The sequence below is a fragment of the Camarhynchus parvulus genome, chromosome 2 (assembly GCF_901933205.1).
Source record: "Camarhynchus parvulus chromosome 2, STF_HiC, whole genome shotgun sequence".
Lineage (NCBI taxonomy): Eukaryota > Metazoa > Chordata > Aves > Passeriformes > Thraupidae > Camarhynchus > Camarhynchus parvulus.
In genome coordinates this window covers 46,150,247-46,176,660 of record NC_044572.1, presented here as the reverse complement: position 1 = coordinate 46,176,660, position 26,414 = coordinate 46,150,247, and the positions used below count along the sequence as shown (strand labels likewise).

At 36.7% G+C, this 26,414-nt stretch overlaps 1 protein-coding gene across 5 annotated transcripts; it reads left to right on the top strand.

Moving 5' to 3' along the window:
* The first annotated feature begins 79 nt into the window (after positions 1 to 79).
* NT5C3A (5'-nucleotidase, cytosolic IIIA) lies at positions 80 to 26,414 on the top strand. 5 transcript variants are annotated; one of them, XM_030971651.1, is made up of 11 exons: positions 13,397 to 13,424; positions 13,808 to 13,914; positions 16,467 to 16,517; positions 20,685 to 20,783; positions 21,226 to 21,295; positions 21,979 to 22,025; positions 22,174 to 22,259; positions 22,537 to 22,626; positions 23,867 to 24,029; positions 24,360 to 24,560; positions 25,287 to 26,414. In XM_030971651.1, the coding sequence occupies exons 4-11, from the start codon at positions 20,685 to 20,687 to the stop codon at positions 25,386 to 25,388; spliced, it is 858 nt and encodes a 285-aa protein (XP_030827511.1). In that variant the 5' UTR covers positions 13,397 to 13,424; positions 13,808 to 13,914; positions 16,467 to 16,517; the 3' UTR covers positions 25,389 to 26,414. The 5 variants fall into 5 exon arrangements, with proteins under 5 accessions (XP_030827512.1, XP_030827507.1, XP_030827509.1 ...); XM_030971652.1 differs by lacking the exons at positions 13,397 to 13,424; positions 16,467 to 16,517 and adding an exon at positions 80 to 338; XM_030971649.1 differs by lacking the exons at positions 13,397 to 13,424; positions 16,467 to 16,517 and adding an exon at positions 229 to 364.

Sequence of the window (26,414 nt, the reverse complement as noted above, 5' to 3'; positions counted from 1 at the left end):
TCTCGAGGCGCGCAGCTCCACCCGTGCGTCCAGCCTTTCCCTCCCCCTTTGCCCTGTGGCGTGGTACGGCCGGCGAGGGGCCGGGACGGCGGGGCGCGTGCGGCGCCGTCGTTGCCGGCCGGCGGTCGGTCACGGGGGACCCGCCGGGATCCCGCTCCTTCGCCCACACCGAGGGACGCAGCCGCGCTTCCTCGCAGCGGCTCCCGGCGACCCGGGAACTACTATCATGGACAGGACCGCCGTGGCCAAGATGGGAGCGGTGGCGAGCGCCAGCGTGTGCGCGCTGGTGGGCGGGGTGGTACTGGCGCAGTACATCTTCACCATGAAGAAGAAGACGGGTAAGAAGACCAAGATCATCGAGATGGTACGTGGTAAGAGGCCGAGAGCCCCTCGGCCCCTGCACGCACTCCCTTCTCCTTGTCCTTCCTCTCCTGCGGCCGGCGGCTCCCCACGGCCTCTCCCCCGGAGCCAGGCGGGTATCCCGAGGGGATGTTTGGAAGGGCAGAGGGGGGACCTTGAGCTCACTTTGGGATTTCTGTAAGGACAGGCGCTGGAGGCAGGAGGAGCTGTTCATTCCCTCTCAGCGTGACCCACTAGCTCGGAAAAGGTGCGTGAGGAAAGGGTCTGCGCCGTCCTGCCCTGCCCTGTCCGGCCCATATGTACCTGTAGGATACATATGTACCTGTGGGTCTTGGTGGTAATTTACAAGCCTGCTCGCAATTAGTTTAAAAGAAAAACAGACACGCGCACAACACGTGTTCAGCCATCTGTTGAAACTGGGAAGCACAGTCTGTTCACGGTTACTATAAAAGGAAGATGGAGCTCGCTCTCTCTAGCTGCCCTTGTAAAACTTGTTGTTTAGGAAATTATTTAAATATCTTCTTATGAATAATTGGGTCGTAAAAGATCTTAGTTTGGACAACGTGCTGATTATGTGGAAGTCCTTCAAATTTTGTGATTTGGATACCGCCGTACCAAAGAACTGGACTGAAATCGTCAAGGCACCTGATGTTAGTTATGGGTATTTTGTGATCTCCCCTGCTGAATTTTACTGAAAGCTCTGATGAATTTTTATAATTACACGTGGAAACAGATTTTAGTAAGAGCTAGGATTCTGTATGGAAATTGCGACCTGCCTAAGTGCTCATTTGGCCACACATTGCCATGCTTGCCAGTGGAATTCATGCAGGGCAGTTTGTGATAACGTGAGTCCAAAGAAGAATTCTACTTGAAATTTTTGCTAATTGTAGAGGCATCACTTACTGTTGAAAAAATACTGTTTCTAGTCATCAGTCATGTCATCTGACAATTTGGAGGGGGATGACTTGGTTTTTAGTTTCTCCAGCACATTTCCAATGGCTCATGGGAGAGCAGAAAGTTTGGATTGCCACTTTAGCTAGCAAACATCCTTAGTTCTAAAGATGCAGGTGTTCTTTCTTCCATAGTATTTTCAGTGGATACATGTATTCAGGCTGTGGAATTTCTTTGAAATAAGGGAAATAGTTATGTAAACTTCATACCAAAGTGTTGAGTTGGTCAAGTATGGGCAAAAATATGTACATGCATTTTATTTGAATATGCTGCATTCTGAAGAACTTTCTTTTATCCACCAATGCAGATTTGATTCAATGATTGTTATTTACAAGACACTGTATCAGTTTTATTTTATGACAGGGGAGACCTTTCTTTGAGCTGTGGAGGAGAAGATGCTTTTTCCAGTCTGTAACTTAGTGTAATTTAGGATGGTGGTAAGAAACAATACTGCCTTATTGAAATGTATTTTCTTCCAATACCAGGCTGGTCTTCTGTGTCAGATTAAAATTATGGCCTCATTCTTATATTTTCAGCAGATTTTTGGTTTAAATTTTCTTTGGGGAACATTACACTGTAGTTTTATATCCACATTAGACTCAGAATTACCTTGATGTATAACTTTTATCAAAAGCAGTTGGGATCAGGCCTATTTACATCTTAGTTATGTGAATTAAACATTATTTCATTATAATTAACTACAGCAATTTTTTTTCTTAGTCAAAATAAAGTTAGGTGAATAAAAAAACCCAAGTGTAAGTAAAAAAAAATACAGCTTTAAGTGCTAAAAAGACGGGAACTTTTACAAATTAAAGAGAACATCTATAAGAGAAGTTAATATCAAGGATTATGATGCCAAGAAGAAATGTTGTGAAGAAAAGTGGAAAGGATTCTCAAGCATTGTGGGAAAAAGTAACCCTCTTTCCTTGCTGAATAATGAAATCAAGTAATTCTTAAATATCTAGCTCACATTTCAGTAGATTAATTCCTTAAGCATGCCAATTAGCCTAATAGAGAAATTTAAGCTTAATGGAGACATCTTAAAATTGCTTCATCTTATTTGATAAAAAAGGATTAAATTTATAATTAAAATGTTAATATTGTGTCTTCATCCACAGTGTGTAGTTTGCAAACAGGGAGTTTCCCTTAGGCACTCATGAATGTAGAGAGTTACTTCAGCTCCACTTCTGAAGTAACAGAGGCATTAATAGTAATGGTCACATGAAGTTTCACTCTGTGTGGTAAGAAACAAACATCTCTCCAAGCCTTGTGCTATTACTTTGCACAGCCACTTACCAATTTTGTGAAACTGTACAAGTGTTTACACAGTCAGGTGAAAACAAAAGTTAACTACAAGGTTGCTCACTGTAATTTAAAGGGATGGTGACCAATTAATTAGATTTTCAGAGTAACTTCTTAGAAAATGTTTCCCGGGTATTTTAGAAGGAGATTAAACCTTATAGTAATATTGTCTTTTAGATTTTTCAAGCCACAGACAAGTTTGCAATTAAGTTGTGTATTCCTATACAGCAAATAGTTGTATTGCCAATAGACTTCAATTTCAATTTTTGATTACTTTTTGCCGAGCTTTTGATCAGCTCAGCAGAAAACCGGTGTTCACAAACTAGAGTGAAAAACATTGCCTAAATATTTCAAAAACATTCATCTGTAAGCAGAAGCACAAATTAATTAAAATATGGACTTAACATCAGAAAAAACTTCTTAGAGGAGTAACACTATATTTTGTTGGCTGTTTCATAAATAAAGTTGTTAAAATCTTGAGGTTTTTTTCAGAAGCTTGTTACTCACCCTTTGGTTTTGGAGCTTTTAATTTATTTTTTTTTCTCTTAGAATAAGAAACAAAATAGAGCCTGTTGAAAACAGAATAGGAGGATGCCTTAAACTGTGACTTCCACCCAGAAAACTGGGTTACATTTGTCCATTTCTCCAATCTGCCCCTGAAGTGAGAGGTGTAATTACATTAAAAGAGACTTTGTATCAAAGTTCAGCAACATCGAATTAAAATCAACTTTAAAGCCGTTGCTCAGTTTACCGGAAACATTTCAGCCACTCAACTGTTTCTGGACAGTACACTTTTTATTGTGTTAAAGAAGGAAATAAATGCATGGATTTTTGCAGTAGTAGTGTTTACCTGAAGGGAAATAAGGAAATTAATAAGCAAGGTTACTGCTATTTATCTGCTTGCCTAAGAAATAAAGGAATATATTCTGTGAGTATAACTGTTAGAGGCATTGGGAGGTGTATTTCTTAAATTATTATTATTTTCTTTTACCTGGCAGTCTCTGGTGAGACTGTTCTTGTTTCGTAGGGCATAAGAGCATTTGTGCCACAGATGAAGATACAACTGGCAGCAATCACACAGCACTTCTTTATTCTTGTCTTGTTGCTGGTAACTAGTTGTTATAGTAACTGTGACGTTGCTCTGGCAGGTTGACCTCCCAGCAGAGTAAAAAGCAGAGGAGTGTGTAATGTGTAGCTTACATATTCAGGAGTCCAAGTGGTTGGTATTTGCAACTCCTTCATGTGCTTGTGCCTGTACAGAGCTGAAGAAGGGTTTGAGTCTGAGTAAACTGGAATCACTAAAAGGGGAATAGAAGGAAGATGGACTCCCTCGAATGAAGCTTTTGCAGGACAGTGTCACTATCTGGATGTGCTCAAGAGCCATGCAGTGATATGATCCATTTGGGAATATTGCTCAAAAAGAATGGTGCTGTGATGTATGAACCTAAGTAGTGAAAAGTGAAGGAACTCCTAATAGCACTGCTACCTATTGACATGTGACTGAGAGCCCTTACATTACTAGAATATTAGAATCATTTTTAGATAATTGTTAACGTCTTAAAACTAAGTTAAATTTGACATGACTACTGGAGATGCTATATAACTATTCCTATAAACCTTGGGGGTTTTTTAGACTGTATTCCTCAATAGAAAAATCAACTGGCAGTGGTAGACACCAATTACTAAAACAAGGTTTTTTGCCCACATGCTGTTTGCAGAGATAATCACAATATATGCCACCTAGATAGTGCATGATACCAAGCTGCCTAATGGCAGCCACTGTGCATCATATTAGTCACCTAACATGTGGCTTGTAAAGCAAGTTTTCACAGGGCAGAAAAAACCCTAAGGACAATGCATGTTGATATAACTTGGATACCAGTAGCAGGTTTCATTCTCACTGTAAAATAATTCAGTTAGAAATTTAGGAAATTTGTATCCCAGGAGAATAAAAATTGACTGAATTCCATTGTTTTCTCCTATCACTGTCAAAATTATGTACATACTAATATTTTACTTCATTTAGTATAGTAAACTGATCCTACAATGCAGCTATCTGTTTCAGAAGTAGGTCTTAATTTTCTGAAGTTGTTCCTGCCTGTGTTGGGTTTTTTTTTTTTTAATTCAGTAGGTCTTGAAACCTACATTCTTGCAAGGGATGGGTATGGGAAGATTAAATCTATAATTCTGAATTAGTTTCTTTAGAAATCATTTATGCAAATTATAACAGTTATCAAAAACATACTGATGATCTGTACATGAAAACTGAGTTCCAAGTAGTCAGTGTAGGCATGTCAGGATACAATATAGATTGTAGGTTTAGACTCAGAAGAGCTTTTTTTGCTGCTTTCTTTTATCTTTTGTAGAAAGTCTTTCTCCGAGACAGAAAGTCAATCTTTCATTTACTCATTCTGCTCTAAAATATATTTACCTTTTAATAAATGCTTGCTATGTGTTGTCATATTTTACATGATTTTTCTCCTGTTTGTGATAATCGTTTTTACCAGTTGACCTATGGCATCTGTTCTATTAAACTCTTTTACAGCTTAAATACTGTAAGTCTTAAACATGTTTACCTTTAACTGTCAAACAATATAAGCAGTAATAAGGGATTTTTTAGTTTTTAGCCTGAATACGCATATCATCACAAATCTGTTCATATTATGAATTAAAGTTGTGTAGCACTCCAGTCATACTTTCAGTCTTGAGTTAACAAGAACTACCAGCTTTTATAGAAAGTATCTGAACTGATTAATGTAAGAGATGCAGGGTATGGATCCATGCATTTATAAGTAGATGAATACTAGTGATGAATTCAATAGCAATGTACCTGTAAATGTAAAAACATCATAATTTGTGTACGTCTGGATTGGAAACTTGCTAAATGCCTGAACTTTTGAAGTCCTTTCTTTAAAGAAAAACAAACAAACAAACAAAAAATCACCCAAAAAACACCACCAGAGCTGCCTTTTACTCTTTATTTTCACTGGCATGAATTAGTTCATACATGCAAAATACGTATTCTTTTCTGTGTTGGCTAGTTCAAGCCATCAGCCACCACTCTTCCCTCCATGTGTGCATACACAAGTGTATTTTGTGCAAGTGAAATACAGGGTACACTTCACTTCCTCCAAGGGTTACTACTGGAGGGAGCTTAAGGAAAAATCCTAGAAGAGAAGCAGACTTAGCTTTTGTTGCCGTGTTTTGGTGCGTTTGTCAGAGTAATTAATTGATTTTCACGGTGGCGGGTCGGGCTTGTTGTGCTGCAGCAGGCGGCTCGGAGCAGCAGGTGGCGCTGGCAGGAGCCGTGTGTGAGGCGGCGGCCGCTGCTTTGGGAGAAACCTGTCCCTGCAGGGAATCCTGGCCCTCAGCGCTGGCTTTTCCCGGCCACTGCCCGCTGCGGGCAGGCGCGTTCAGCCGGACTGCTCCCGCTGCACCGGGAGGAACCGGCTTTGGGAGGAACCTGTCCCTGTAGGGAATCCTGGCCCTCAGCGGGGCCTTTTCCCGGCCACTGCCCCGCTGCGCTCAGGCGCGTTCAGCCGGACCGCTCCCGCTGCACCGGGCCCACAGCAACAGCCATCTACCTCTCTGCTGCCGGCCAGCGCTCAGCGCTGAAATCAGGCTAAGCACAGCTGAGGGGCAGGAGCACCTCGCAGCTCTTCTTCCTGCCTTCCTTTCCTAACCACTGCGTAGGGATAGAAGGCCAGATAGGACTGGGCAAGAGAGACGTTTATATTGTTATGGAGGGTGTGTGTGAAGTCTAACTGGCCTTCTTGCAGTCACAGCATTGTGTAGTAGTTGATCTACGGAAACTTCTTCTTCCTGGGGCACAGTCTTCATACAGCTCTTATCTTGACCAGTTGCTGGATGTCAGTCTCTTTCTCCCATCCAAAAGTCATCAGTCACCAGGGGTCAGCTGCTGTAAAACATCAGAGAACTTATGACTGCAGTATGCAACATTTTAGTTCAATGGCTATCATGCAGCAGCTTGACGGGCAGTGTGCCATTAGATTGGAATCTGTGGCTGTTTGTTAGTCAACATTTTCATAGGTTATTTATGGGGAGATTTTGATGGTTCAAGAAAAAAAAAATCAGTGTCCATTAAAAGTCCACAGAATTTTTTTAATTTGCCTAATCAAGAGTGCTTTGTATAAATGCCAAAAAAAAGAGAAGGCATTTTTCAGTACAAGTGGACATATGTTTAAGATTGCAGCACACAGGTCAAAGAAGACACCATGTTTAAATACTAAAAGTAACTATAATATTTTCACTAATACCTCAAAATAATAGAGAATTGCACTGACTTACCTCAGAAGATAATTACAAAAATAATTTTAAACAACATTTCTCTAAATTATAGCAATAATACCTATTGCTGGAAGGAAATGTGGCTCCTACTTTCATATATCTCAATCTTTAAAAAATTAATTAATTAATTTACTTATTTTATTTTATTTTATTTTGAAAGTGCTGCGGTAAAGCCCAGACTTGGACAATTAAGTGTCTGAATACAGACTTTCAGCCTTCCTGAGCTGGGTTCACCACCAAGAAAATTCCTGTTCAAATGTGCATGTTCTTTCTTGTTTCCCACTCATTAACTGTCATTTCCTTCCTGCACTCCTTTATAAAGATTTGTTTGTCTGCTCTGCAAATTGGATCACTGAAATAATCCTAGTTTATTTGTGGTTTAGTTTTTTTTACCTAGGAGTTAAAATGACAGAATGAATACCACTGAAATGTTCCATTAATCTTGTTCCCTTAAAGCTTTCCCTCTTTGTCAGAAGCTTACTAGTTATCAGACCAAAAATGTGATTTTTTTCACTCAGCAGCTATTATGGCAACACTTACTATAATCAGCTGCATGTGCCTTTGCAGTGAGTATCACTGATAGGTAAGCCTCAGTTTGGTCTGCACGTTGCCATGGAAAAATCATACATGAAATTGAAGGGTAGAAATTAGCACAAAGCAGTAGCACTATTGGTACTTCAGCAATAGTAGAGTGCAAAGAATAGTAGTGGCAGTATTGGTTTTGAACACTTCCAGAAGGCAAGTACACAGAGATACAAGAAATATGACATCCCAGTGCATCTTTGAATGGGTCCAGCAGTGAGAAACACTCATAAAACAAGGAGGTGTGGAGTCAAAACAATCCTTCATGCCTCAAGTCGTGATGCTTCTGCCTGTTACCTTTAAAAGAAGTGTTTGGTAGTTGTATTTCATCTTTTGATTTAATGGAATTTTTTTTCAATTACTTTAAAAAAGAGTGTGTAATCAAAGAGAACCTAACAGTTAAAAAATTCATTAGTCTCAATGTGTAATTTAATTGGAATATTATATTAGCACTTAATTCTTCCATGTAGTGTCTGGTAATGTATTGTAGATTAAACTTTGTCCTGCTGACTTTGCTTTCAAACTGAGTCCCACAACTCCACTATTCAAGGGTCAGAGTTTATTTGATCTAGATACAGCATTCTTAGGCTTAGTGAAAAAAAATCTAAGCTGATTTTTTTTTCTTAGAAGCAGATAAGAGAAAAAGAGAATCAGCAGCAACTGCTTCAGTCCAAGCCTTGGCCTTAATGCAAATTCCATTCTAGATAGTGTTACATGGGAAACTTCTAGGGAAACAGGCATTTGTTTAAGTTCTTTCAATGCATGTCCATGTAGATATATACAGGATATTTAATTATAGAAGGTATACATGTGAATGTACAGTTTGGGGGGAAAATAGTATAGCTCATCAAAATGACCTTATTATGCAAGGTGAGCTTTTGCATACCTGATAGCTAATTCAGAATCAATGATTTGTAAATGTACCACAGTATATTTACATACTGCCAGTTATTAGAATTCTACATTGTTTGCCTAGGTATTTTGAAAAGGATTATTTGTACCAGGTGCCACACCTGTAAGTATTCTTTAAGAAAGCATTAGATTCTGTATAATGTAGGGAAATGGACCTTTCAGACGGGCAGCTCCAACATACTCCATAGCAGTATTAAAGGAAAATGACAGTACCATTCAAATAAAAAAAATCTTATTTTTCAAAAATTATTATCTGTGTTCTCAGAAGAAGAATGGACAGGAAAAAGGAAGGATGGAGGGCCTTTTCCAGTTCTAGTTTATTCCGTGTAAGGTAGAGAAACCAGAACTGGCTTTGGTATTTAAGCTCCACGTTCATAATGGATTTATAAAGATTTTATCCTAAAAGCTCTGGTAAGAATAGTGAAATGTATGTATGAAGGCCAAGAAAAAATCCTCCATATTCTTCAGCCAAGCAATGAAAGGGTGTTACAACCTTGAATTCTTCTTTTAATCCTGGTGCTTTAGAAGCTATTTTTAAAAATTAAGTGTAATGTGATAAATTGTATTGATGTGAACTTGCTTACATTTAGAATATTTTTATATTCTTTTTTTTTTCACAAGGGCAGGAGAGAAGCAATGATGATTAAAAAACCCATCAGTTTAAATTTGGCTAGATAGTTGTGGTATTTCCAAGATTATCATTAGAAATGTCTGAAGATCTCTTCATCATTTCCAGATACTTACTGATAACTAAATAATACATACCTTTTCTTTTAATCTGGCAGTTATAGAGGTTAAATCTCTCCACAATGAGGGAATGGCAGGTAAGCACAAAGATTAGGTGATTCCCCTAATATACAATCAGAGAAAAAAATGCCTGAGCTGCATTCATTCACCCCAGAACTGTTCTGTATGTTTTTTACCTCCTTTATTCTCTCAGATTAAATTCTTGCCCAAACTCATAACTGACAGGATCACAGGAAATACTGGAAATGTAGACCCTAGTTATTATTAGTTCTTCATTTTCTTATAAGATCCAAAATGTCTGTTGATCTCTCACCAACAGAAATCTCTTATTTTAGAATGATTTTGTAAGCGTAAGAAGCTGCTGCTTAAGGGACAATGATGCTGCAATATCTTTTATTCTATCATCAGAGAAATGTATTAAACAGAAGAAGAAATGCTTAAGGACTTGTTTTAGTGTGTGTGTTGACATTAAGCTTTGTGTTCAGTACAGTCATAAATGATCAACTATTAGATGATCACCAGTTTTCCCATGAACTGTAAAGAAACCTGGATCTCTGATCAGATCAAGAAAATCTCTATTAAAAGATATAGAGATTTTAATATCACAGGTATATCTTGTGATACCATTCAGATTAAGAGCCTCAGCTACTTAGCATGTGCCATCTCTGGATTTATCACAATTTGTTGAATTCAGTCTTTAATATGTTCTTAGCACTCTTTCATAACATGCTGTTCAAGCTCTTTCTTTTTAGAATTATTTACACTCCTCACAAGTGATCTCTATGACAGGCACACACTTTCATATACAAATCATAGTTCTTTGCGTCATACCAACTGTAAATATGGCTGCCATGGGTTTTTACACCAAACCTGTACTGCAAAGATAAGTGGTATCCAAAATTCCTGCAAGCAACCTTCTAAACCTTTATGTACTCCAGCTTCATCAAACTGACCATTGATCTTACTTTCCTTGTAATTGTCACAGATATAAAAAGCTACTCCTGGAGCCATTATGCTGCTCATTAACTCAATTCACTAGGGCATGAATAATAATCATGTTTGAGTACAGTAGGGTTGTATTGATTCCTTTCTTCTGCTTGGTCTTGGTACTTGAGTACCAAGGTTCAGGTACCTTTCCCTGTCTCATGAGGTTATATCAAGTAGGCTGTTTTGGAAAATCTGTACTAAGTAAACTTAGTACAAAAGCAAAAGTAGGCAACAAATACAGTTCTTTAATGTTTAAAATTGATCCCTACAATAAAGCAAGGTATTGCTCAAGTAAAGTCAAGCAACATACTAAATACATAGGGATATATTCAAAAATTGTTCAGTTGTGGTAGGGTCACTAAACAGGAATAAAAGCTAGTAAGCTCATGAGAAGACACTAGCTAATGTTTACACCAAAGATTCAATCCCCTTACACATTATTCAGTCACCTCTAAATACTGTAGGAAATATTCTAAAAAGCTATGACCTCTTTCTTGATCTTTAAAAGTTTATGTCAGTTTAGTTGAAGTATTCCATTTATTAGTTGAAGAAAAAGCTCAGCTTACTTGCTTAGGCAATATACCTGTGCTAATTCTTTCCACAAATGGATGCAACCTAGGTCACAGGTGTGGAAGAACTAGTAGAACCAGCTTTTCTTTGCTTTAGACTAAAACTTGCAGTGCTTCATATTCAAGAGCATCCTCTACAAACCAAGTTCACCTAACACACGAGCATATAAAGTTGAACCTTTTCCCAGTCTTATATAAATTATAGATCGTCTAGTGTTTTCAGTGTTGTTCTCTTTTTCCTCTCTCTCTTTTTCTGTGTAGAATATTCTGTAGTCAAGATATGGCCCTCAGCCAAAGAGAAAATGTTAAAATAGAATGTATCTGTTGAAATAACTACACCTCTTCAGTTTGTGGTTCTTAAAATATATTGAAATGACCTTCCATATTTCGAGAGTAGAAATGTCATGCTGGAGTTTATTTCTCTCTCTGTGAAAAAATCTGTGTTCATTTTAACTCCTCTTTTACCAGACATTAAACACTGTAAACAAAATGCTCAACAGACTCAAATCAGCAGTAATAGAATGTGGTTAGTAGGAGCTGTGGTAATTAAAGTGTTGTACACAAAGATTTCTTGGAGTTGCAAAGACAGTCTTGTTTTGTAGCTGAGAAGTTTCATGTATGGCATTTTCATTAGAGTGAAAGTACACTGTTGATAAAGATAGCGTAGATGTTTTTCTAAGAATTAGGTGTTGGCTGTATTAATGTTTACAGAAATTTTGCTCACGCCATTTTCTAGGACTTTCACTGAGACTGTAATCATTCATTTAGAATGCTTTCCAATTAGTCTGGGCTACCAAAAACACTCAGTGAGAGTTGGACTTAATTTCTGTAACTCTTTTTTTTTCCTAATCTTAAAAAAAAATAGTAAAATAAATTTTTTTTAAAAACACCTTATTTTTGTTTCCCCAGCTTTCTGAAAGGGAAACTAGCTTTCTTTAGATTCTTGACAGCTCAAAGGCAGGTTCTTTGCAAACTGAATGTATCAAGTGATGTCCTATCTGAACTACATGATTCATCTAGCAATAGTATTTTACTTCATTGTTTGTAACATTTTTTTTTCACATTGGAAATCTAGCAGGGACATAAACTCCAGCTTTTTGTTGGGCAAATAATTCATATTTATTCAAGACACTGTGCAATACATTTGTTTCCCAAACATTATTATAAAAATATTAATGAAAAGCATGCTGCCTACATTAAAATACTATAAAGGGTAAAATTCTCTGAATCTTACCTGTTACAACAGTGTACAAATGCTATAACAAGTAGTTTAGTGGTAGCTATGAATCCTGGCAATACCAATGCCAGGTAAGTTCAATTTACTATTTACAGTCATGGCAGGGATTATGTTATATTTTGAACATACCTTTCAAACTCTTTCACTGCTTCAGGATACAGCAGACTTTAACATGTACATTTCAGGGAATCTTGGTCAATTCTAAGAGGATAAGTGTTGAGCAAAGTTGCATGTTTTGTATTAGTTCAAGTATTCAGTTTTGTTGGCTCAAAATAGAGAACACCTCTGAAAACAAAATGAAAGTGCACCTGTAGGTCAGATACACTGAGGAATCCTGATAGACTACATAGTAGCCTACAGCTGGAATGCAGACACAAAACATGTGGATCTACTGTATCATTCAGAAGGTCTGTTGTTTTTTTTTTAAGTGTAGAAAGCACACTTCAAAGGATCTTTTCATAACTAATTAATTTCTAGAATCCTGCTATTGTTGGGGGTTTTTATAGTGTTACAGGTTTTGTACATGCTACACTTGTAACCTGCCCTTGCTTCAGCTCTGACAATTACACTGGTCACATTAGTGGCCATGTATGAATTGGCCTGGTGTTGGTGGTTAGTCCTGGCATCCTGAAACAGGGATCATAAACCTGAGGTTGAACATGAGTTATAGGGCAGTAATAGAGAAGCTTGCACTGCTGCTATAGCAATAGTCAGCTTTGCGTGACGCTAGCATTTACACAACTTCAAAATGTAAAATACAATTAGACAATAGTTCCTTCATCCCCTCACTCTAAAGATCATTTCTTTTTAATCCGTCTTCTGTCACCTAGTTATGATCTTTGATCAGGCAGCATGCCTAATGACAAACTTCTAAAACTATGTGGAGTTGCCTTGGCTCTCAAAAATCCTGACAAACAAGGCTCCTTGATTTCCTGTTTCAGTATCACACAGATAATTACAGCCAAAACAAAGATTCATTAATTCATTTGCTCCTTCTACATGAATGAATGTGTGCTGCCTAGTAAACATTAATGAAACCATGTCAACAAAGCTCTAAGAAATTTGTGGCACTGTGCAACAGGAAATCCTGAAATACTTGGAAAGATTTTATAAAAGGGCTAAAAAGTAACAAAATAGTAAACTTCTGCTTTGAACAACAGCTGCCTTCCTCTGTTAGAGCAGCCCAAATTTGCCTGCTGCATCCATGAAGGCTGTTCATTCAGTGAAGGTCAAAGGTTTTGTTGTTGGTGAACCAGCTGATGATCTGTAAGCCCGTCGGGCTGTGCTGCTGAGCATAACAAACTGCTGTGCAGTGCTGACGTGCGTCACAGGACCCTGGGGTTTTGCACGGGGATTAGTCAGGCTGTATTTGGAAACGCCCTCAACTGCACTCTGTGCTGCTATATTAGTGTGTCTCAAGCAAGAGGAATTTTCTTTTGCTTCTGCAGCTGCTCCTGCAAAACCCTCTGGTAAGTGTGCGCAGCTTCTGTCAGCAGTATTGACTGTCTTCTTGCCTGTGTTTTTAAGCCAAGGTTATGAGCTGAGGGCTTACTTACAGTTGTTAATTGTGACTGTGAAAAAACCTAAAAAACCGTATTTTTAAATTAAAAATTTGATAGCATAGAAGGAGCAACAGCATCAAAGGAATAAATATACTTAGTGGTTTTCATTGAATAGGTTAAATATTCCTCTACTTTTAACTATGTATCAGACTATTCTGAAGTCTTGGTATTTTCACAGTGATGTCACTATGTACCATGCATGTCGGCTTTTATTTTATACAGCAGGACTAGAAAGACCACATAATATAGCAGACCAATTCTTAAAGGATTTGGTTGGTTTTTGTTGGCAGCCTGCATGCAAGCCCTGCATCTCTGGACTCTGCTTGCCACCTATGCTGTTGCAGTAGGACAAAATCCAGGACAGAAGAATCAGGAGTGCCCTAAGCTCAACGCACAGGTACTCTCCTTTAAAAAAACAAGAGGAAATGCTGTTGTCATGTTTTCTGTGAAAGCGCTCTCTCCAGATTTTTATAAGGGGTTTTTTTTTTCCAAATTCAGTATCAGAATCCAGCACATTAAGTATAAAAATATGTAAATAAATAAACACAGTAAGACGGGAAAAATTATTTTTACTGTGCATTCTATGACATGTCTTAAAATAGCTTAAGCAGTGAACCCATTTTCAGTTATTTCATATAACCTGTGCTGGGTATCTAGTTTTACAGCATGTTATCAAGGAACTGTGAAGATACTCAGTGTTCTCTTGTTTTATTCCCATAATAACTACTATTTAACTAAGCAGTCCTAAGGCTATTTCTTGGCAGAACTACTAAAATAGTAATTTGGTAATTACTAGTTACTAAGGATTTCTTACCATATTTGAGCTTGCATCATCTGAATATAACATATATTATGGGTTTTGGGAATTATAAATAGTGAGTCTCTGTCCTGAGCTCAGATTATGCTAGAAGAGTGCACAATTACTAGTGAAGTTCTCCTGGCTAGCTGCACATAATGGAGTGATTGATGTGATTACACTCATGTCCAGTCCCTTTTGATGTTCCTGTTTAAAATATAAGCCTACTAACAGTTGGAGCAGCTAAGAGGGACCTCTGTTGCACTCATGGGCCAGAATTCAAATTGTCTGAATTACAAGCAGTCTTGCTTTATACATGACCATAAGCATATGGAGGAAAAGATCCCCACAGTGTCATTCTGTGGATTTTGTTATAGCTCCCCAGTTTCTTGCAACTCAGATGTTGCAACCAGCAGAAATAACATAGAGAAGCTTGCATGCTTTCAGAAGTTTTTTAAGCTTTGTTTTCTAGAGCAAGTCATGTTCTATAATAATAGAAAGAGAAAAAAGAAAAAAAAAGGATTGGAAAATAACATGTAAATTAAGGAATGTACCGTATTTCTTTATATTTTTACCAAACTGTTTCTTTCTTCCACCAAGAACACCAAAACTAGTTTTCTGTACCTTCTGGGTATCAAATTTCATAGCTATCACTGCTGCCATGCCCTGCCTTTTTTGGTACATGTCCATAAGTGAATATATGTGAGAGCTAGTCTAAGACCTTGAAACTGGGCATCTGCAGTTCCCAAAATAAACGTCATTTAGTCTTGGTTTATACTCTTGTACCTGGAAGCTGTCACCATAGATTAGAATAAAATTTACAAATAATTTTCCCCTAGCCAGTTTATCACTTTGATTTCCATTTGCCTTGCTCAGAAATAACATGGATAGCTCTCTCTCCCTGCCAGCCCACCGTTGTGTGTTCTCTCTATCAAAAGATAACAGGTTTGAAACCTAGTCTAGTCTAAGGCAGGTTTACCAACAAAGTAGGAAAATAGAAATTGTGTTATAATTGAAATTCACATCCTGTCAATAGCATTACAGCTAGATCCTTATTTAGATCTTATTTATTACCCTGGCCTTTTCATGACATTATGGTAATCTGAAGTTTTGTTGAATATTTTTAATGCATTTACAAGTGTGAGAACAGTTCTTACTGTGATTCAGAATTACTGACATCTAACAAAGTAGTCCGTCAATCATTGAGATTTATAGAGAAGTTTCCTTAAATTTTTTTCCACTTATAATCCAGGGTGTTTTCTTAGCAGTGATTTGGTTTTTGGGAGGCTTCCATAGTAGATGAGCTTTACAAAATAAGAAAACTTGGTATTTGCCAAGTAGTGTAGGCTTACAGGGTATCAGTATAAAAATACTCTGCACCATTTTTTTATGTCCTTCGTCAGAGCATTACTTAGCAGACTTATGATAACAACCTCCTACAGTTTGAGTTAGTACTGGTAATATTTCAGGCTCTGTGTCTAGAGCTGATTGTGAAATGAGCCATATCTCTATGTAGTTAAGATAGCAAGTAATTCATCAACTCATCCTTCCCTACTTAAAATTACTGACAGTGAACACAAAAGGTCACTCAGTTGTCCTTTATATGGAGTTTTTCATTAGATTTTTTTAAATTTTTGTGTTAATCATCAGGACTTGTTTTACTGGGTAGGGGGAGGAAAGCAACTGCTGTACCTCCAACACTCAGTAGATTGAAAAATTCAGTATAATCCTAGCTCCAGAACATGACATTACTCCTTGTGGACCAAATCAGTTTTTCATTTCCTGGGATACCTAGTTGGAAATGTCTATGATGGCAGCTGTAAATTCACTTAGATCACTAAAATGAATGACAGGTCTTATCACCAGCTCCTGTTTTATAATCAATTTGACACAGCATGCACTTAGATACACGCTGCTTCACGTACTAAGAAGACAACTTATGTACTAAGCAGCACCTGGATACATAAAAGCAGTTATTTTGCACTTCTGTTATCCAGTTGCGTATAAGAAACTTCATTTCAAAACTAAAATTCAATATGGCAAATACTTCTCTTTATTTAACCCAGCTACACAGATGCATGTCTCATGTACTAAATAGATTTGTAATTTTCAGAACTATCCTTGTGGTAAATGACCCATTCTGTGGTTTGTAGGACTGGGGAATTTCCAAAGCTGCGTGAATCCATTACTGTTCATTCCTCAAGGTATGACCATAACATTCTTAGCTACAAAATAATTTCCTACACCCTTATTCCAGTTACCTGCTATCATAAACAAGCAGATAATTGTTTTCTTTTTCATAAATCCAACTAAGCTCAACCTTTAAAATAATCTTTTTCAGTTTTGTTCTTCCTTCTCTCCAAGGCTCCTAAAAAATGTCAGAGACTAGAAACTAAAATGTGTTTGTGGCCAGTGTGTATGCCAGCCACAAATTACCTTTGGGAGTTGCCATACATATGTTTTAAGACACACCAGCCTCTGAGCTATTCATTAGCATATAGATGCTGTTGGTAAGAAAGCAAAACTCTTCTCACACTTTTATAATATGACAGAATAAATAGGGGCACTTAAGTTATTTAACATTATGTACTTTCAGATGTCACAATGAATTTTTAATTCCTTTTCCTGTGCTTATGTAGTTTTAGTTCTGTATGTAGAAGCTCCTGGTTCTGAAAACCTTTCTTGACTTGGTTAAGTGCTGTGGAGATTTTTGGTTGGCTTCTTCTCTATCTGTGCTCATCCCAGTCAACTGGTGCATCAGAATTTTTGGAGGTTTATGTGTGCACACTGCTAGAATTGACTGCTAGAATTTTCTTAAACAGTGAATAGAAACATTTCTTTTATCAAATTGACTGAATTTTTCACCCTTTACTCTTTCATCTGTCTTATCAGTTCTTTCCAACTACAGTCTGCTTTTCTCTTTCAACTGAGAAGAATGGCAAATATGCAACCACAAAACAACAGCTAAACTGGGCAGAAGTGTAAAACACTGGAGGAAACAGTTTGCCAGAAAATTGGTGGCTGCAGTTTCAGTTTCATTTACCCAGTCCTTAGACAGTTTCGTTTACTTCTACTGTAATAATGATAAAGAATAAATAAAAGTATTGCTGCTTAATGTTCAGTCACAAATATTAATACAAGGAACTAGTGATAGGAAAAGTGGCTATTTTGTCTAACCCTATTTGTCTGCGGCTTTATCAGATGTCATGCCTGTAACATAGACTTGTTTCTTCCTCTAAAAGTGCCTGTGAGAATGAAAATGTTCGGGTTATACTTGCTGCAGAAGACTTTCTCCCACCCCTAAATTAAAATACTCTTCAACGAATTTGTGTGCAAAAATGAAAAATGTGTTAGACATAAATTAATCTTATTAACTGATCTTGAGTATGAGTTTACAACATCAAAGCAGGAAGCTTTCATCATACTTAAAATCTTAAGCAATTTCTTGTTTAACATGATCTACTAAAATGTTTACCAAGAATTTTCCTCAGGTTGTTTCAGAAACTTACAAAAGGGCTCAGTCTGAAATGAAACAGTACCAAACAATCCAATTTTCCTCATCCAGTCCCTTCCTCTGATCTCTCCATCTACCCCAATATCTGTTTAAGTTAATTATATTAGGAAATCTGTTGCTTAGTTTCTAAGTAAACCAAATAATGCTTAACTGCTTCTTTAAAAAGCATGCATTTAGATTCCACTGTTTGATTTTTGCATTCCAAATCTAAAATACATATATAATTTCCTGAAAGTTGAAGAAATTAGATTAGTCAATTTACAGGACAAAAATTACCAAGTCAAAGTGCTTTGTGCTTCATTATAAAGGATATTGAATATGCAGAAAAAAGTGGAAAGCTTAATTTTGTTTTGTGAAGCTAGATGTGCTGCTAATTGTGAATAAATAAATGCTTTGTAAAGGTATATCTCAAAAGATTAGTGAATTCTTTAATGAATATTTTTCAGGAATTCTATTTCTTGTCAACACTCATTAGCTTTCTCAATGACTCCCAGCCTGGGAAGTAGCTGAGAGCTGGAAGTCAATCCTGATGTACTTTTTGTGGCTGTGCTAAAAGAAGTAGTAGCAAGGCACTGTAACAACACAAGGAACTCGGGGATATTGGCTTAGGAGATACCACTTCTACAGAAAATGTCTTTGCCAAAGGATTGGAAAGGAAAACCTTAATTCTTCCAAAGTGAAATTAATAGAGTTTGTTTCTTTATGAGATTTATAAAGCAAAGAAGTAGTGAATACCCTGTTCAGGACAGAATTTTTGACAAGATACTGTGGTATAGGTGAAAATATTGAATGGGTAGAAAAACTTGGAAATTTATCAGAGACTCATGATTAGGGTTCTAGAAGGATTTCTGTTTTCGATTTTCAGCAGTGTCTGAGGATATCAGCCAGGAAGTGGCTGTAAGCACAGTGGGGATTTAGAATTATTTGTTTTACTGAAAGATAGGAGCGCTGACATGGAGGAAAATATACAATCCAGAAAGATTAAATGTAAAATTTAACACTTTGAACAAATACCCATTTCTTTCTAGGAGTCATTTTGGAGAATATTTGGTTATTACCAGCTGAATTTGAGTTGTTCTCACCATATTACTGATAACAGAGGGCATGTATTTTAATGTACGTGGAAAGATGCTACCTGAAGACAAGGGCCAAAGTGGCCCTTCAGCCAAGGCCTTGCCAGAGCAGAGCAGAAAGGTTTTACCCACAGTCATGGATGCTGTGTTGGAAAAACAATGTGGTTCAAGTGGGTGGGCCAAGACAACATCAAGAATTATCAGAGATTTAGAAAATTGTGTTCTGCAAAAGAAGATTGAAGAACACTGGGGTTTTACATTCAGGCAGAAGAGGAAAATTTATCCAGTGAGCATCTGAGAAAAAGAACATGTTTCTCCAATTTGAATGACTTAAAATTATAGTAAGGAAAATTAGACATTCAGCAAACTTTTCTAAACATACAGGTAGTTGAGGAATGTGAGGAATATGTGAGTGGGGGTTTTGAACAGTTAGATGAGCCTCTGCTCATCTGATAAGGACGTAGCTGCAATGTTTTGCTCCCACCTGAGAACAGAGTGGACTAGAGCTGATATTTCAAGGTGTATTTGGATCCTTCTTATGTCTGGCACACAAGTGTCTTTTCCCTTACAAAAACATATGTTTGCAATACTTTAAAATGGCACCTGTTTTCTTATGTGATAACCAAATTGCAATTTGACTGCAAGTTGGCTGTTACTAGTGAAGAAAATACTTACTAGCATCAAGAGCTGGAAGAAACAGTTCTGCATGGCTTACTGACAATTGGTGATACGAGAACTCTGGGTCCAGAAATGTCCTGAAATAGAATCTCCCCCCACCTTTTTTTTCTTTTTAATTAGCTCGTTGCAGCACTGATTACATGCTAGCATTAAGAAAATGAAGGTTGAAGGATGAGAATGTTAAAAATGTAATTCCTAACACTTTATCATCTCTGAAGTTTTATAAACAGAAAATAAAGCTTACTACTCATAAATTCCCGTTTAGACAGATTGCAAATGTCCGATATCTTTTTTTTAGAATGGGTCCATACATGATTGTAAAGGAAATAAATACATGCTACATTGGGGAATTCCTGTAAATAAATAGTTCTTCTACCGTTCTGCAGGTTTGAAGATAAACTCTTAGAGTAAACAAAGGCTTGGGGAATTGTTTGGGGAAGAATGGGGTTTTAGGGGTTTTTTTATTGTTTTACACCAAATTCTTCATTTAGCATAATATTCAAGAAATATATTTCATCCATAAGGAATATATAGTGTGATATCATGTTAATTCAAAAGTGTACAGTGAAATAGGTAATGATAGCAATTGATGGACTGGCTAGGGAGGAGGGATTGCTGCACAGCCTTGTTGTATTGAAGTACTCAGTTAACACTCATTCAGCATTCTCAAGGAAACAATAGATGTCTTCTTTATCTCTGATACTTTAAGGGCATATTAATTGCAAAGAGAGTTGGTTTTAAGATGTACCATCTCCTAGTGACATACCTCAATCACAAGATGATCCCATATGTCTTGTTCCTACATATCTCCCTTTTTTCCTACAACTATAATGACCTTTTCTGAGTGTCAACTTATTGAATAAAGTGATATTAGGAAAGGAAATGAAAACAGATGTTGTAAGCAAACAGGTCAGTATGCAGTCATTTATTAATACATCCAGAGTATTTTCTGCTTCTTCTTACTCTTGTCTTTCTGTCCTGACCATGTCTTGATGTCACATGAAACTGCATGTAGATGCAGAGCTTCCAACCTGATGGACAGCAGCTATTGCCTAGAAGGTTTTCCTCTGCAAGTGTATTTATGTCTTTGTTCTTACCCTTCATAGATGCCAGAATTTCAGAAGAAGACTGTCCATATTAAGGATCCAGCAAGAGTAGAGGAGATTATTTGTGGCCTCATCAAAGGCGGAGCTGCCAAACTTCAGGTAAAGGGGCAAAGAGTTTCGAATAAAAGCAACTGTGGGATTGTTACTCTATGCCAAAAAAATTAAGCATATCTGTATATATGTAACAGAATTCAACCTTCAAGATGTTCCAAAACTTAGACATGTTAACTCTTTAAATAGTCCTTGTTGATTCAACTGTAATTCAGCCAGACGCTAGTTAAGTAAATGACATAAGCATAGAAGCTTAGTAATTTCAGAATATATTCTCAGCAAAGAAATGAGAAAAACAGTTTTGTTAGAAAAAACATTACTCTTCTGGGATATGCTAGCTTCCATGACAATGGCTCAATAGAATAGGGAGGATTCTGTGACACACATGCTACTCAGCTGCAGCTATTGTTGATCGTTCAGAATTTCTAGCCATTCTTTATTTTGTTCCTCCATGTTGTAAGACAGTTTTGCTTTTTCTTTCCTTAAATAGATTATTACAGATTTTGATATGACATTAAGTAGATTTTCCTACAATGGAAAAAGATGTCCAACTTGTCATAGTGAGTACTTTTTTTTTTTTAATACAGATTGATTTGTTTGCTCCTTTTAGTTTTTCCTATATTTTAATTTTCTATTCAATTTATTTCCAAATGAGATTTTATATTGACTTGTTACCTAATCTGTACAACCTACTGACAAAGTATTCTAGTGACTGTGTTTTTATGTGCATATATATATATATATAAAATAATCAAAATCTGTGTTAATTAAATCAGATAAGTTGCCATTCACAATTAAAACATTAAGTTTTGAACACTCAGATGTTAGTGGCTAAATATGGCATGATTGACTTTTGTTTTTCAAGAACCCATCATAGTCCTGACACCTGCAAGAACCAGATTGTAAACTCCTTAGAATTCTTGGCAATTTTATCCTTATGCTTTTGGAACAAACAAGGAGAAGTGGGAACTCTAAAACATATAGGATGCCTCAGAATGATTTTGAAAACAGTTAAATCTCAAAAAACAGATACAAAAGCTTGTAACTGAGAGATTAAGGGAAGGGCACCTTTATATTTATGAAGAAAAATGTGCTTTCTGCTGGCTGCCGGTAAGAAAGGTTCTGAGGAAACCTATTAGTATGTCACCAGACATTGTCATCTGTGCCATTTACAGTGTTGTAGAGCAAAGTAAAAGAAATGTATCATCTTGTTTAACTGTCTTTTTTTTCATCCCTTTCCCAGACATCATTGATAACTCTAAGATTATCACAGATGAATGTCGGAAAAAGGTAAACAAAAAACCTACAAGCATTTGGTTTGTTGTACAGACATTTGTCATTATTCCCTGACAAGAGTGTTATTTCGATTGCTTAGTCCAAACCCCAATGTATTTTATTAAATACATTAAACATCTGATGGGTTTTTTTCCCCCTTCAGTTATTTCAGCTGAAAGAAACTTACTATGCCATTGAAATTGATCCAGCTCTCACCATTGAAGAGAAATACCCATATATGGTAGAATGGTAAGAGACACCTCCTACTTTCAGGTTGTATTAATATTAGATTTAGTAAGTGTCTAAAAGCAAATCAATGGCAGTATTTAGCTTTTAGCTACCACATTAACTGAATTAATCTCTTAAAGTTTTGTACAACTGGTTTTGTTTTGCTCTTAATCTGAATAAGCAATAATTAACCATACAGGATGCTTTTTTCATCATGAAATTTAATGAAAGGTGATCCTTAGTAAGTGTTGCGGTGTGATGTAAGCAACATTCAACCCATTTTCTGTTTATGTTCTAGGTACCATAAATCTCACGCACTACTCATTGAACAAGGCTTACAGAAGGACAAGTTTGCAGAAATTGTAAGGGAATCTGATGTTATGCTGAAGTAAGTTCCTTTTGATTTGAATTATATCAATCTGTTTCAGAGCATTTTCTGTAGATTCTTCCTGAGTGTTGGGGGGAGGGGAAAAAAAAGGAAAGGGAAATTTAAAAACCCACACATTTTCCTGAGAATGAGACACCTTAACTTTGGACCACATTGAGCTCTCCATGCTCCCACTTAATTAGTGTGTTGTATCTATCTAAATGCAGACAATAATTTCAGTGTATAAAGCAGAGATCTGAAACTTTTTTTAGTCCCTTCTCTACAAGCTTAATTTCCATAGACTTTCATCCTCTTTAAATGGCACTGGTGATCCTTTTTTTTTAAGAGCAATGTGAAGTGTAACTTAATTCCTTTGAGAAACACTTGAGGAACATGTTTTATATGTTATATGAAATATTGTTCTTCTATGGCTGAAGGCAAGTTTAAAAGACAGCAAAATCCTTGTCCAAAATGTGCTGTGATTTCCATCTCTTTGAAAGCCCTGTAAAACTGTAAATTTTGGAATACTGAAACAGGATGTTAGAATTTAAATTCTGAAAGTATTTGTTTATAACACTGACTGAATCCTTATTTTTTGTACAAAAGACAAGGAGCCAGTCTCTGCCTGTTTGAAAGCTTAAGTCCATGTTGATTGAATCTTCATCCACAAGCTAAAATTCTTTCCAGAACTTCCACAATACTTTTTTTAAAATGTAAAATTCTACCAATCTATGTCTGTATGAAGAAAGCATATAGAGATAATATTATCTTGTTCCTGGAATGCTATACATAGGGTACTGCATACTAAAAATCTTTCAGTAAACAAAACAATAAATGTTTTGAAGATTTAAAGACAAAATTTTTTTTATAGTAATGACCCTAAAGAAAGTCACATATTTAAACAAGGAAGATTGAAAAGTTATGTACAGCCTGATAGTAGCTAGAGTGAGCTCTGATTGCTTGTTCTGGAGTACTTAGGGAGGGGGAAGTGGTTTTGAATCTTTAAAACATGATTCGATATTTTGGGGGCAGAAATTATACAGACCAATACTAAACAGCTTGATGCAAAAGTTTCTTGCAAACATGCCTTGTGTTAGGTTGATGGATCATGCTGACCTGAAAAGGTGAATAAAAGAAATGCAGTAAAGTGCTCAAGAAATATTAATTCTTTTCCAAAGATGATGTGATTGTCTCCTAAAAACTGGGACTTTTCTTGGCTTTCTTTATTTGAGATTTGATTTGTATTTTCATTGTGTTGCAGAGAAGGGTATGAGAACTTCTTTGATAAGCTCAGTGAACATAATATTCCTGTGTTCATATTTTCTGCTGGGATTGGTGACATTCTTGAAGAAGTAATCCACCAGGCTGGGGTCTACCATTCTAATGTCAAAGTGGTTTCCAATTTCATGGATTTTGACGAAAACGTATGTATGAAATAACACATTCTTATCAAACATGTTTCATAAATACCACACTGTTTCTGGTATTTAGTATCTATTTATATGCACTACAAGACATAGATAGATAGATAGATAGATAGATCTATACACTCCTCGAAGCAGGGAGAATCATTGTCTGCCTGCTCCTAACTGTGCTGTCACAGCCATGACATTACTCTAAACTGATTTATCTTCTTCATCATGATAGATTATGTAGTTCAGTCTTGGCTCAATAGTAACATCAGCTCTTTCATTCTAGATGCTGTTCTGCCTGAATGGTACCAGACATAACTTCAGTGTTGCTTTTTTCAATAGGGAATATTAAAAGGATTTAAAGGAGAATTGATTCATGTTTACAACAAACATGATGGTGCCTTGAAGAACACAGAGTACTTCAAACAGCTAAAAGACAACAGCAATATCATACTGCTGGGCGATTCTCAAGGAGACTTGAGTATGGCAGATGGAGTAGCAAATGTTGAGCACATTCTTAAGATTGGCTATCTCAATGATAAAGTAAGTAGCTTTACATAACCTTGTAAGCTTTGAATGAAGCACTGGGAGTTAGAAACAGGTTCGTTATAATGTGGTTCAAATATCAAATCAAGTGTTTAACCCATTTGGGTTGACATTTCAAATATTTTTTTCATAGATTTTTTACTAACCCTAATAAGCTCAGAGCCACAAGTATATATTGCCTTGGTTTTTGTACAGAGCTACTTCTAAATAGGTGTTTCCTAGAGAAGTAAAATTCAGAGGCTATAAAAATTAATTCTGTTAAATTCCTGTGGCTTCTCCTCCTTTCAGTAATAAATTGATAATTGAGAAAAATTATAATCTCACAAAAAACAAATCCAGGCAGTCACTCCTCTTTACTTTTTGGGGGTTTTAAGTGACATTCAACTGATTATTTGCTAAGTTATAATGAATATCCATTTGGTTTTATGAGAGAGAAAACTTCAGTTTATATTTCTCCCTGCCCTTCCAGAAGTAGTTGTTCTTTCAGTATCTCTATGTGTGACATCCTGGAATAAACATGAGGTATTATATCTTGGAATGCACTTCAGGTCAGGCTACTCCTACTCTGTCCTCATGTGGAATTCACTTGTAGGAGCAATACATTTACATGGCTTATTCTGAGAATTTGGTAGAAAGATTGGGCAATATTTTAATGACAAAAACTCTTTCAATAATTAATTCTATAACTAAGGGGGTCTTTCTCTTTATCCTTTCTGCAATTAGGTAGATGAGCTTTTGGAAAAATACATGGACTCTTATGATATTGTCTTGGTGAAAGATGAATCCCTGGAAGTTGCCAACTCCATTCTACAGAAAATCCTGTAAATTGCAGTCTCAAGTCACTCCATTCCTTCCAGGAGGCAACTGGACAGAAGAGCACACATGTGCTATCTTAGATGTGTTTATTATTCATTTACGGAACTGTTTGATTTAATTTAAAACTTTTATCTTCATTTCGGTATTATGGAATATATATTGTATCAATTATCAACTACAAGCTCCTTTTACTGCTCTTACACTGTTCTTTGTCTCACACTCCTGTTATAACAAGATCTAAATTGGATTTATAGATGTGATAAACTGCTGCTGATGGGATACTGTGGTTCACTGTCCTTTTTAATCAGGCATTTCAGAGCAGCATTTGGAAAACGTGGCTATTTTGTAAAATTGAAGGTGTAAATGCTGTGTAAAGAGAGTGTGCATTTGTTGCCTTTTCAAAGACATTTCGGTCTCAGCTGTACTTTGAAGGATCTTACTCATATGCTACATAATTTCACACAAGTTTTTCATACATATATTTTTCATCAGTAAAAATGCTTTTATTCACCCAATTCAGGCAGTGTTTCTTCTTCATATTTTTGCATCATTGCACAACATTGTCTATCCTTACTGTTTCTTTATTCTCTGTGAAATGGGAAGAATGTTTTAAGTTAGTGTGTCTGAGATAAATGTTCTCATCTTTGTAACAACAGATGGTTTCACAAACTGATAGTCCACAGCCTGTCTGCAATGAGCAGGGGCATCCTGAACTAGACCAGGCTGCTCAGAGCCCTATCCAACCAGACCCTAGATGTTTCCAGGAATGGGGCATCTACCACCTCTCTGGGCAACCTCTGCCAGTTTCACCACCCTCACCACAAAAAAAAAATCTTCTGAAAGTTTTTCCTCTGTACTGAGCACATTACAGCACCTCTCAGCATTGTGTACAGAGCACAGCTTAATACAGCCACAATTTCAGAGGCTTGCTCAGATAAGTTGCAGGATGAGTTAAAGATGAAGTTGTGACCCTGCTCCTGTGAGGTCTGGGCTGTACTAAATCTGTTCATTAATAAAAGAGAGCAAATCATGCAA

Coding starts and splice junctions, on each gene's coding strand:
- NT5C3A (XM_030971652.1), top strand. CDS start 227: ATGGACAGGACCGCCGTGGCCAAGATGGGAGCGGTGGCGAGCGCCAGC. Junction 339..13,807: donor CACCATGAAGAAGAAGACGG/GTAAGAAGACCA, acceptor TTTTGTTGGCAG/CCTGCATGCAAGCCCTGCAT. Junction 13,915..20,684: donor GCCCTAAGCTCAACGCACAG/GTACTCTCCTTT, acceptor TACCCTTCATAG/ATGCCAGAATTTCAGAAGAA.